Genomic DNA, 13,214 nt, shown 5'->3' with positions numbered 1-13,214 from the left:
AACCTTAATAAAATAAAGAAAGCACAAAGCCTTTTAACCCAGCAGTCTTCCTGTAGAAGGTCTACATTTGATCTGTTACTGAACCTATACAAAATAAGGTGCACACAGTGTGACTCTTTTGTCTACTATTGATAGGAACACTATCAATGCCCATGGGGGATATCCACATGGTAGAGGGCTCTGCAGCTTTAAATACAGAAGAAATTCTGTGCCCTGGCCTGGAAGTGTGTCCAGTAGAGGAAGCCTGATGCCACACAGTGTTTATACCATGCTGGTGCTGCCTTTTGTGTGACTCAGACAAGAGTGACTGCATTAATGCACATGCTTTATGTGTGTGAAGCAGCTTTGGAAGGACATGTGAGAAACTGGAAATGTTAGCCTTGGCAGAAGAGAATGGGATGGCTGCAGGACAGGAAGAAGGTGTTGTTAATTGAAGACCTGCAGCAGGTTTTCATTTGGGCCACCGACCAGCTCCCAGTTCATGACACGGAGACTTATTATCATTATCAGTGCTCAGCCTTACCTTATGCTTTTGCCACTAGCTCTTATAACTTAATTTAACCTGTTTCTCTTCATCTACATTTTGCCTCAAGGCTTTTTACCTTTCTTTCTTCCTTCCTTCCTTCCTTCCTTCCTTCCTTCCTTCCTTCCTTCCTTTCTTTCTTTCTTTCTGTTTTTTTTTTTCAAAACAGGGTCTCTCTGTAAACAGCCCTGGCTGTCCTTAACTCACCTTGTAGACCAGGCTGGCCTTGAACTCACAGAGATCCACCTGCCTCTGCCTCTCTAGTGCTGGGATTAAAGGTGTGCGCCACCACACCCAGTGACTTTTTACCTTTCTTTCATCCTGTATGTCCCTACTTTCACTGCTCCTATGTGTCTGGCTGGCCACATGCATCTCCCTCTCTTTCTCCCTTGTTCACGTCTTTCTCTGCCTAAATTCCTCCTTCTACTCATTCTCTCTATCCACTGTCCCTGCCTATATCCCTCCTACTGCCTAGCTATTGGCTGTTCAGCTTTTTATTAGACCAATCAGGTGCCTTAGCCAGGCAAGGTGAAACAAATATAACACATCTTTACATAGTTAAACAAATGCAGCATAAACAAATGTAACACACCTTTATACAGTTACAAAATATTCCACAACATAAACCTTTCTGTTTCTTTTGAATTTTGATCTTTACAAACACACACCTGTTTTTAAGCTAAATTTTGCAGAAAATAAGGGATTTTTTTTCCTGATACATAAACACTGTAGAGTAAAAAGATTTTTATTGTATTATAATGAGTATAAGTGACTTTTGGTATTAATTATAAAATAAACTCAAAGCCGGGCGGTGGTGGCGCACGCCTTTAATCCCAGCACTCGGGAGGCAGAGCCAGGCGGATTTCTGTGAGTTCGAGGCCAGCCTAGGCTACCAAGTGAGTCCCAGGAAAGGCGCAAAGCTACACAGAGAAACCCTGTCTCGAAAAAACCAAAAAAAAAAAAAAATAAAAATAAAAAAATAAAAATAAAAAAATAAACTCAAAAGCCGGGTGGTGGTGGTGGTAGTGGCAGCGGCAGCGGCAGCGGCACATGCCTTTAATCCCAGCACTTGGGAGGCAGAGGCAGGCGGATCTCTGAGTTCAAGGCCAGCCTGGTCTTCAGAGCGAGATCCAGCACAGGCTCCAAAGCTACACAGAGAAACCCTGTCTCCAAAAACAAAAACAAAAAAACCACCTCAAAAGGAGGTAATTTTTTAAAGAAGGAATTCTTTGCTGCAAGTTACCCTCCTTTATTTGTCCGTGTGTGCGCGTGTGCGTGTGTGCGCGCTCGTGTGTGTGCGCATGTGTGTGCGCACGTGTGTGTGTGTGTGTGTGTGTGTGTGCGCGCGCGCGCGCGCGTGCGTGCGTGCGTGCGTGTGTGTGTGCGTGCGTGTATTGACACAGGTTCTCTCTCTCTGTTGGACCCTGTAGTCCTGGAACCTCTGGCCTCCCAAGTGCTTGGATTAAAGGCGTGTGCCACCATGCCTGGCTGCCCTTCTTTATTTGTATTATCTATTAAAGAGAATTGTTCCTGCTAGCTGAGCTCGTACTTGCTGTAAAATCGTTTTTCTTTTTTCTTTCCTGTTCTTGTTTTTTGAGACAGGGTCTCACTTTGTAAACTTGGCCAGCCTGGGACTCAATATATAGACCAGGCTGGCTTCAAACTCATAAAGATCTGCCTACCTCTGCTTCTGAGTGTTGAGATTAAAGGTGTATACAACCATACCTGGCAATTAAAACACAATTTGTTTTTAAATTTATTTTATTTTATGTTTTGCCTGCATGTGTGTCCATGCACCACATACATGCCTCGTACCTGAATGTCTGTCTGTGCACCACTTCTGTGCCTGGTGCTTCATGTGTGTGTGTGCACCCCATGCATACCCGGTGCCGTCAGAACCAGAAGAGTGTCAGACTCCCTGGGACTTGTAGTTACAGAAGGTTGTGAGCCACATGAGGGTGCTGGGGAATTGAACCCTGGGCCTCCAGAAGAGCAGCCAGTGCTCTTAACCATAGAGCCATCTCTCCAGCCCCCATTTAAAACACTTTGGAAAGCAAGTCGATTTCATGCTCGACTATAAATTTCATGTTTGAAGTGTGTGTGTGTGTGTGTGTGTGTAAATTAAAATACAAGAAGAAATACGTGAAAAGACTGATTGCAAAACATTTTTAACTGTACTGAGTCTGAGTCTGGTATTTTACATGTATACTCAATAAATATGCAAAAAAGTGGAAAAATTGAAGGCTTGGTAATTGTATTTGTTATTTTTCTCATTTCTGTGGGGGAAAAAATAGCTGAGAGCAAAAGAGAAGGCTCAGCAGTTACAAGTGCTTTCTCTTCCAGAGGACCTGAGTTCAGTCCCCAGCACAAAGATCAGGCGGCCCACAACCACTAGAAACTCCAGCTCCAGGGGATCAAATACCCTCTTCACACACACACACACACACACACACACACACACACACACACACACACACACATACACACACACACGCAAATAAGAAAACATTTTTTAAAGGCAAAGAAAAATCTTTTGGGGGCTGGAGAGACATTTTAGTTGTTAAGAGCACATACTGCTTTTACGGAGGACCCGAGTTCAGTTCCCAGCACCCAGCTCACAGCTGTGTGTGTGTGTGTGTGTGTGTGTGTGTGTGTGTGTGTGTGTGTAACTCCAGTTCCAGGGCATCCAGTGCCCTCTTAGGGCTTGGATGGGTACTGCCCTTATGTGCATAAACCCACATACAGACACACAGACATGCAATTAAAAATGAAGAGTGGGTGTGGGGGCACCTGCAGGAGGGTCTCTGTGAGTCTACACAGCAAGTTCCAGGACAGCCATGGCCATACAGCAAGACCTTATGTAAAAAACCAATAATGATGATGATAGTAAGTTCTTTTTAAAAACTGGAAATATAAGTTCAGTACTCACGTATGAAACTCAAATTTAAGTAGAAGAAAGTGTAGGAAAAAATAATTGACAAAGTCTCTTTTGGTTCACAGTTTAAGTAGTCATACTATCCATCATAGTGGGAAAGGCATGGTAGGAAGGCTGTTCTGGCGGGAAGCAGAGCGTGAACTCTCCCGCTCTTTTTAGTCAGTCTAGAACCCAAGCCCATGGCCCAGTAGTACATACCTTCAGGGTGGGTCTTCCCACCTTAGTTAAACCTTTCTGGAAACCCCCTTCATAGGCACACATGGGTGTTTTCATGGTGTTTCTAACTCCAGTTAACAGTGTGGATGAGCCATCACAGTAAGCTTGATCTCATCTCTTTAGGTGGCCGTCAGACCCAAGAGCAGAGAACCCAGAGAAATGTAATAAATGTTCCTGGAGAAAAACGCACTGAAAATGGGGTAAGTCATGGGAGCTAAATTGATTGATTGATTGATTGATTGATTTTTTTTTGTGTGCTATGCTTGAGTAACTGGTCACATCCAGGTGCAGAGCAGTGGTTCTCAACCTGTGGGTCTCATATAGACACTTACATTATGATTCATAACAGTAGCAAAATTTACAGTTATGAAGCAGCAATGAAAATAATCTTATGGTTGGGGGTCATCACAACATGAGGAACTGTATCAGAGGGCCGCAGCATTAGGAAGGGTGAGAACCACTGCTGTAGAGGCCAGAGGACAATTGCAGTATTGTCTCTCAAGACGGGTCCACCTTGTCTTGTGAGATGGGATCTACCTGGCCTGTCACTTTTCAAGTAGGCTGGACTGACAGGTCAGTAAGCACAGGAGTCTGCCTGCCAGCACTGAAACCAAGAACTGACCAGACAGGCTGGTTTCATTTCTTCAGTGTTGATGCTGTGATCATTGTGTCAGGATTGAAGAACAAAGTGGGTGGAGGGTGAGCATGTGTGAGCACTGACAATGAGAGAAGTTCCTTCAGCACTCTGTGTAGCTTTGGACAGTAGGTTACATGGCCAAGGAGACATGGAAGGCCCCTTTTCAGGAATGCTGGCATGCTGGAAAGGACAAGTAAACAGGGAAATTTTCAACCTGGTCTTTTGTTTGGAAATTTTAGTAATGACTTTTCCAAATAATTATAAGACTAGAGGATTAGTTTAGTTCTTTCTCATCCTTCAGCTAACTAGACATTTAACCTTGGGCAAGTGTTTGGCCTAGTTAGATGCTGGTAAGAATGTGGGGTCTGGCCAGGCGGTGTTGGCGCACACCTTTAATCCCAGCACTCGGGAGGCAGAGCCAGGTGGATCTCTGTGAGTCGAGGCCAGCCTGGGCTACAGAGCGAGATCCAGGACAGGCACCAAAACTACACAGAGAAACCCTGCCTCAAAAAAACAAAACCAAAAAAAACCAAAACCAAAAAACAAAACAAAACAAAAAAAGGATGTGGGGTCTGGAGGGAGAGGCTGTATACTAGCCACAAGACTTGCACACTGGCTCCATTTGCCTCTCAACTTCCTAGCTTATTGATGATGTGCTGCTTTTGTTGTTTACCTCTGAATGTACAGCTTGAGGATCACTCGTTCAAAGTGTTTCAGATTTCATAGTTTTTCAGATTGGAAACGTCATTGGTTAACTATCCCTAATCCAAAAGTAAGGTTAGAACTCAAAAATGTTGGATTTTGGACGTTTGGATAAGGAAGACCTAATCTGAATTGCCATTGCCACCTCCTCTTCCTCTTCTGAAGACTTTATAATGTATGTAAGTGATTTGCCTGCATGTAGGCATGTATGTATACCATGTACGTGACCAGTGCCCATGGAGGCTAGAAGAGGGCTTTGGATCCCCTAAAACTAAGGTTTTTAGACAGTTGACAGCTGCCATGTGGGTGTTGGGATCCAAACCCAGGTCCTCTGAAAGAACAAGTGTTCTTAATTGATGAGCCATCTCTCCAGCCCCAAATCTCTGCTTCTTTGAATCACATGCCCTCTATCTTAGTGAAAGAAGGATACTAACCTCCTATCCCTTCTTCTGTCTTCCCTCTTTCTACATTTTAAGCAGCATATAACTTATTTTGTCAAGTTTGACAATATTTATATACTTTTATCTAGTTCTAATTACCATTCTTTTTTTTTTTTTTTTTGGTTTTTTGAGACAGGGTTTCTCTGTGTAGCTTTGTGCCTTTCCTGGAACTTACTCTGTAGCCCAGGCTGGCCTCAAACTCACAGAGATCCACCTGGCTCTGCCTCCTGAGTGCTAGGATTAAAGGCGTGCGCCACCACTGCCACCTGGCTCTAATTACCATTTTTAGACTTTGTCTACAGAGTGTTCAGGGCGGTAATTCAGTTGTTAGAGAGTTTTCTCAGCATGAATGAGGTTCTGGGTTCCATGTCCAGTGCCTCATGAACCAAGAATAGTGGCATATACCTGTAACTTCAGCACTGGGAAGGTGAAGACAGGAGGGTCATTAGTTCAAGGTCATCCTTGACTATACTGTGAGTTCAAGGCCATCTGGGATAGATGGTGACACACACTTTTAACTCCAGCTCTTGAGAGGCAGAAACAGGTGGATCTCTGTGAGTTTGAGGCCAGTATGATCTGCATATAGAGACCCTACAGAGGGGAGGGAGGGAGGGAGGGAGGGAGGGAGGGAGGGAGGGAGGGAGGGAGGGAGGGAGGGAGGGAGGGAAGAAGGGAGACAGTATAACCTAGTTAATAGTAAGTTTTTTTAGGTTTTATAAATAGTCACCATGGAGCATGTCTGAGTTACTTTTCTGTTGATGTGAAGAGACACCATAATGAAAGCAACTTAGAAAGTATTTAATTGAAGTCTTGCTTACAATTTCAGAGGTTGAATCCATTGCCATCATGGTAGGGAGCATGGCAGCAGGCAGACAGGCATGGCACTGGAGCATCAGCTAAGAGCTTGCACCCTGATCCACAAATTGGAGGCGGAGAGATCGAGACTGGGCCTGGCAATGGCTTTTGAACCCTCAAAGCCCACCCCCAGTGACACACCTTCACTAATAAGACCACACCTCCTCCAATAAGACCACACCTCCTAATCTATCCCAAAACATTCACCAAGGAACAAGCATTCAAATAAATCAGCCACCACAGAAACATATGGATAATAATTTCTAGTTGATCTTACTGAAAAGCATTTAGGTGTGTGTACATATATAATGTATGCACATGTATGTATAAGTGTTTGTCTGTGTCTACAGGTGAGAAGACAGCCTTAGGTGTTGGTCCTTTCCATCCACCTTCCTTTTTGTTCACTGATGTTCCACCAGACTAGCAGGCCTGCCAGTCCCAAGACTCTGCAGTCTTTGCCTCCATCTCTCTGTAGGAACCATGGTATTACAGCTAGCTCTACATAGGCCAACTTTTAGGTGGGTTCTGAGGATTCAAACTCTGGTCCTCACACTTTGGTGGCAAGTGCTTTACCCACCAAGCCATCTCCCCAGCCCCACATTTTTTTCTGGTTTCAATGTCATAGTCCTCGTGCCACCCAGAAATGCTGATGTTAAGGTTGGGCATTGTAGATGTAACCAACTGTCTTATTAAATAAGAAACACAGAACCAATGCAAAGAAGAAAGCCAAGAGATCAGAGCTAAGAGCCTTACCGCCTGCTGCAGCTAGCCTCTTCAGCCAAGAGACCTCTCCAAAAGAGACCTACTTCCTGTGTGTTTGTCTTTATATAGTTTTTCTGTTCTGCCTTCTCATTGGTTGTAAACCCAAACACATGACTGCCTCGTCACTGCCTCCAGGTATGTACAGCCCTCCAGGTCTTCTATGGTATTGAGATTAAAGGCGTGTGTCTCCAATGCTGGCTGTATCCTTGACCACACAGAGATCTACCTAGCTCTTCTACCAAGTGCTGGGATTAAAGGCGCGCACCACGAACGCCCAGCTCTGCTATGGCTTGCTATTAGCTCTGACCCCCAAGCAACTTTATTTATTGACATACAAATAAAATCACATTTCAGTACAAATAAAATACCACCATAGGGCATTCCTCTTCCTTGCTCTAAAGAGCATTTCCTACATCCTTTATCTGACATACTTGTCCACTCTAAATCTGGAGTTGTGCAGAAAGCTCTTAACTGTTTCAGGAAATCAGTCTGTCTCTGTCTTTGTCTCTCTCTCATTCATCCTCATTCCTCGTTTGTGACAAGGCCTCACATCAGGCTTACATCAGACTTTCTGTGTAGCCAAGGATGACCTTGACTTCCTGATCCTCCTGACTCTACCTCCTGAGTACTGATCTTACAGGCCTGTTGCATACATGGCATCTCTTACTCTAAGATTTCCTGACACAGATAGATGTGGCAGTACATGTCTATATTTCAACTACCTGGGAAGTAGAAGCAGGAGGATTGCTGTGAGTTCAAGGTCATCCTCAGCTATATAGTGAAGTTCTAAGCTACCTTGGGCTACATAGTGAGACTCTGTCTCTAAGTAAATAAATAATTCTTGGTGGAATTTGTGATTGTATAAATTTAGTGGGATCTAAAACAGTCCTTATGTGAGTGTTCCTGTACCAGGCAATATTGCCTCCAGGGAACAGCCATACACCACAGTAAGAATTCAGAATTAGCCGGGCGGTGGTGGCGCACGCCTTTAATCCCAGCACTCGGGAGGCAGAGCCAGGTGGATCTCTGTGAGTTCGAGGCCAGCCTGGACTACCAAGTGAGTCCCAGGAAAGGCGCAAAGCTACACAGAGAAACCCTGTCTCGAAAAACCAAAAAAAAAAAAAAAAAAACAAAAAAAAAAAGAATTCAGAATTAACAACACAGTTTTGAGAGTCCTTGATTGCTTTTTTTACGTGTGTGTGTGTGTGTGTGTGTGTGTGTGTGTGTGTGTATGTGTGTGTGTGTGTGTCCATGTGTCCATATATATGCTGCAATGAACATGTGGAGGTCAGAGGACAACTTGGGGACTCAGTTTCTCTGCTTCCACCATGTGGGTCTCAGAGGGATTGAATTCAGGTTGTCAGGTTTGGTGGCAAGTGTTCTTACCTTTTGAGACATCTCAACAGCCCTGAAAATCTTTTTGAGTTCTAAGATTTACCATGACCTGAGCTTCAGGCATGGTGACACAAATGTATTGAGTAGATGGTATTTTAAGGGTGAGGCAGATGAATGATAGATGGAAGTGCTCAGAACAATATTCCTACGTATAATAAAGGAAGGCTAGTTTTGATAGGCCTGTGATCTTTTTTCTTCCTTGATAAAATTGTTAATGTTAATAGCAACAAAATTTTAGACCTGAAACTAAATTTAAAGTGTGTTTATGGGGCTGGAGTGATGATTCAGTAGTGAAGAGCACTGGCTGTTCTTCAAGAAGATCCAGGTTCAATTCCCAACACTCACATGGAGGCTAACAACTACCTGTAACTCCAATTCCAGGGGTTCTGACAGGCTCTTCTAACCTCTGAGGAAACTGCATTCATGTGGTGCACAGACATACAGGCAGACAAAACACTCAGACATATAAAATAAACCTTTTTTTTAAGTGTGTTTGTACCTTTTATAAGAGCTTGTAATTAGAGGGAAGCCTGAGTTCCAGTCTAGAGGACCAACTGTTAACAGCATCACATCAAAGATGTTTTAGTATACTTTATAGCATACACACCTGCCTTTTAGTCCTCTAATGCATTGCCTTGTAAAGCACTTTATTGTCTCCAAAGCACTTTCACATACATTTTTAAATTAACAAGATGTTAAAAATATTTTCCCTATAATTTCTGTGTCTGTCCTGGATAGAACAATTGCATAGTAAATGCTCTACCTTGTGAGCTGAGACAAGAAGAGCAGATCAAGCAGCAGCTGTGAGGGAGAAAGGACATGTAGGTTGGAATATGACGACAGGTGCTGAACTGGTGTGAGTCATGCCCATTAGCAGCTGCTCAAGCAAGGGCTGGGGAGGTTCTGCTCTCTACAAGCTGCAGGTCAACAAGACAGGCTGATGAAGGTGGTAGCTTGACTACTGTAAAGAAACTTGGTTTACTCTCTATTGTGTGTTCTCTGTGAGGTTCCAAAGACCCCAGGTTCTTTGATTCGACAGAAGTGCTCACAGGGATGATTTACAATTTTGAAAGGACACAGTCCATCAAAAAGTGTGTTCTTTGGTATAGTACTGGAAGCTCTTTGTCCTTTTTACTCAGCCAACCTTGCTGAGAACACCAGCTCCTGCTTTATTGATATATGTCTAGCATGCTGTCAAGGCCAGTAGATTCTACCTCATTTCTCCTAAATGTTACAGGTTTAGCCCATATTTAGGTTGATGATCTATTTTGAGTTAATTTTTTTGTGTGTGGTATAAAATAGAAATCAAAATTCATTCTTTTGTACACAGACACACACACACACACACACACACACACACACACACACACACACACACACACACCTACCTCAAGTTTTCCCAGCATCATTTGATAAAAACACACTATCCTTTTACCTGATGAATTGCCCTGACATTGACTTTTGGAAGTAATTACTAATGTGGTTACTCACTCTCCATTTTTCATGTGGTACCACAGACTCAGCTTTGCTTATCATATAAACAATGTCTAGAAAAAAAATCTAGACTGTAGCTACTGTAGCAGAAACGTGGCGGGCAGCGGCAGGCCAGGATTTACCTGCTACCGAAACAGCTTTTGCTTAGTCTGCTTTGTGGAGAAGCCTGTTACTTTGTCCCCTTGGCAGCAGTTCATGCACAGGTCCCTGTGACAGCTCTGCAGCGTGCCTGGGATGCTCACCCAGGGCCCCTTCTGGCCTGTGCCCCGTGGCCCCGGGCTGTGTCTGCACAGTAGCTCTCTCTCCTCTTAGACCTACCTCGGGTTGTGTGCTATAGGTCAGAAGTCTCCTTTCATTTGGTGGCATTTGAGATTTAATGAAACTAGGAATAAATAATCCTCCATTTATGAGTCAGGCTGTGTAAATTAATTTTGACTTTGTCAAACTCACTGATTCTGAGGGTTAGCATCTATAATTCTAGAAAGTTCTCTCTGTGTATTTTATCTTCCTATTTTCTTTTGGATCTCGATAGGATACCTGTTTTGTTTTGTTCTCCTTTGCTGTGTGTGTGGCGTTCTGCATCCTTTAATGAGAGAAATCTTTCAGCCAATGAATTTGGCTTCAGTAATATGTGTTGATTGCTTAATACATATAAGTTGTCTTAATATTTAGTAAGAAAAAAATCAGACAAAGTCTGGGAGGAAATACTTGAGAATCATATGCTTGATGAATAATTTACATACAGAATATATAAAGAACTCTGAAAACTGAATGAGAAAACAACCCATGTTTTCTTTTTTTTTAAATTTTTTCATACAATATTTTGAGCATGTTTTCCTCCTTCCCCAACTTTTTCTAGGTCCTACCCACCTAGCTTTGTGTTCTGTCTCTGTCTCTGTCTCTCTGTCTCTCTGTCTCTCTCTCTCAAAATAAAACAAAACAAAAAAACCCACCAAAAAATAAAACAAAACAAAACAAAAAACCAGTAAGACAAAAATGTCAAGTGAAGCAAAAAGTCCACAAAAAAACATAGCATTTATTTTGTGTTTGCCAACTGCTCCTGGACATGCCCTGCCCTGGAGTATTGTTGATATACTCAGTGAGATTCCATTGGAGAAAACTGATTTTTCCTTTGTTACTAGTGGGTATCAATTGCAAATAGCTTCTTAGTTAGGGGAAAATAACCCTATTTTTAAAAATTAGACATGCTTCACTAAAGGAGATACATGAATGCTCTGTTAAGTACATGGAATTGTGTTCAGCATCATTAATGTTCAGGAGAATACCAAGTAAAATCAGATGTTAAAAGATTGATACAGCAACTTCTGTCAGGGGAGGGGAGGTAGGAACACTGATGCATTTCTGGGTGGGAGTGTAAACGTGTAAACTCTGTGATCTGCAAAGCAGTTTGGCAGCTTGGAATTTAAATGTCAATCTGCTGTATAAACAACACCAGAGAAAGAAGCAAATCTTTGTGTAGTCTTGTATGTGAATGGCTACAACAGCTGCTAGAGAGCCATATCCAAGATGGGCAAAACCTGAGGGCAGATGGTAGCTTTGGTGTTCCTTCATTGCCCAAGGTTCTGCCTTCTGTTGATTGCTCGCTTTGCTCAGTGAAGCTTTTAAGTATGGCAAAAACCCATACACATAAAATAAATTAATAAAATTTAAAATAAATGTTTATATTGCATTTAGATGGTTACCATGAGTATAGCTCAGGGTGTCCTGTCATACCGCCATGCTCTTGGAAGTAGTTACTCACCCTGGTACTTTGCTTATGGCTCTCATTAGAATGAACATGTACTGGGGTTTCAGGCAGAGTCTCTCTATGCATATCTGGCTGTCCTCGAATTCCCTATGTATCCCTGGCTGCTGGCTTGAGACTCATAGATCTGCCTGCTGGTATTAAAGGTGTATGTCACCATGCTTGGCACTCTCTCTAGACTCCCTCTCTCCCTCCCTCCCTCTCTCTTTATTTATTGGTTTATTTATTTTATGTGTACACATGCTTTGCATAAATGCATGTCTGTGCACCTCGTGTACCTGGTGCCCGTGGATGCCAGAAGAAGGCATCAGATCCTTTGGAACCAGAGTTACAGACGGTTGTGAGTTACCATGTGGGTGTTGGGAACTGAATCCAAGTCTTCTGCAAGAACAAGTGCTTCCAACTTGTGAGCCATCTCTTCAGCTCTCTTTTATTTCTTTTTAATTGTGAACTATCCACATAGGAAAATGTGTAATATGTGCAGTTTAAAGAATTACTCAGAGGCTCTTGGGATTGCCAGTCAAGGTTAGAATGTCTTGATTTATTCTTTTTTTTTTAATTTTTATTTTTTAAATTACACTCATGATATTCATTAATTACACTCATGATATTAATCACATTTGTGGTATTCATAGATTACATTCGCAGTATTCATTCAAATATATATATATATATATATATATATTTAAATGCCGAATGTCATTTATTGAAGGAGGGAGGAGGTCTTTTGATTTATTCTTTTTAAGCCAATCCTATGTTGTTTGTTTTAGCTTTGCAGACACTAAAGATGTTTGGTGAAGGTAATTTCTAAACTTCTGTTCAGATTTCACAGGTTGTTTTTAGAGACAAAAATATAAACAAATCATAGTTGTGTAAAAAATACAGCAAACATAGAGCAAGGAACCAAACTAAGCTGTGGTTCAGTTAACTGCATCGAAGGCATCACCAAAGACGGCCAGAGACCCTCTGCCGGGCGGTGGTGGCACACGCCTTTAATCCCAGCACTCGGGAGGCAGAGGCAGGCGGATCTCTGTGACTTCGAGGCCAGCCTGGGTTACCAAGTGAGTTCCAGGAAAGGCGCAAAGCTACACAGAGAAACCCTGTCTCGGAAAAAAAAAAAAAAAATAGACGGCCAGAGCAAGCCAGCAGATGTGAGGAAGAGCAGACTTAGCAGTGGCAGAGTAAACTGCAGTGCAGGCGCACCAAGGGGAGGGGCAGCGAGGGTCACTGTGCTGAAAGCTCAGGTTACGTCTCCTTGTGAGACAGGTTCTGTTAGTCTGGGGGGTCTTGTTGGGTTTCTCTTCTCTGCCAATTAAAAATTAAAAGGCAGGGAAATCACAAATGCAACAGGAAGTGGCAGGGACAGCAACAGTTCCCAGACAGCAGACAGCAGTTGCTGCTAAAGAAAGGCTTTTTGTTAGCCTTACACATACACACACAGCAAGGCGCACATAGAAAAGCAGAGGGGAACTTGGGAAGCTGAAGCCCAG

General features: G+C 42.8%; 1 protein-coding gene across 5 annotated transcripts in view; it reads left to right on the top strand.

The window, feature by feature from the left end:
* Ppp1r13b (protein phosphatase 1 regulatory subunit 13B) overlaps window positions 1-13,214 on the top strand; it is a 91,340-nt gene that overhangs the window by 48,462 nt on the left and 29,664 nt on the right. For all 5 annotated transcript variants that reach the window (XM_076551466.1, XM_076551467.1, XM_076551470.1 and 2 more), the window contains exon 4: window positions 3,798-3,874. In XM_076551466.1, coding sequence (XP_076407581.1) covers window positions 3,798-3,874 — 77 coding nt within the window. The remainder of the gene's footprint in view (window positions 1-3,797; window positions 3,875-13,214) is intronic.

Source organism: Peromyscus maniculatus, chromosome 14 (assembly GCF_049852395.1).
Source record: "Peromyscus maniculatus bairdii isolate BWxNUB_F1_BW_parent chromosome 14, HU_Pman_BW_mat_3.1, whole genome shotgun sequence".
NCBI classification, from domain to species: Eukaryota; Metazoa; Chordata; class Mammalia; order Rodentia; family Cricetidae; genus Peromyscus; species Peromyscus maniculatus.
This window is presented reverse-complemented; position numbering and strand designations above follow the sequence as displayed.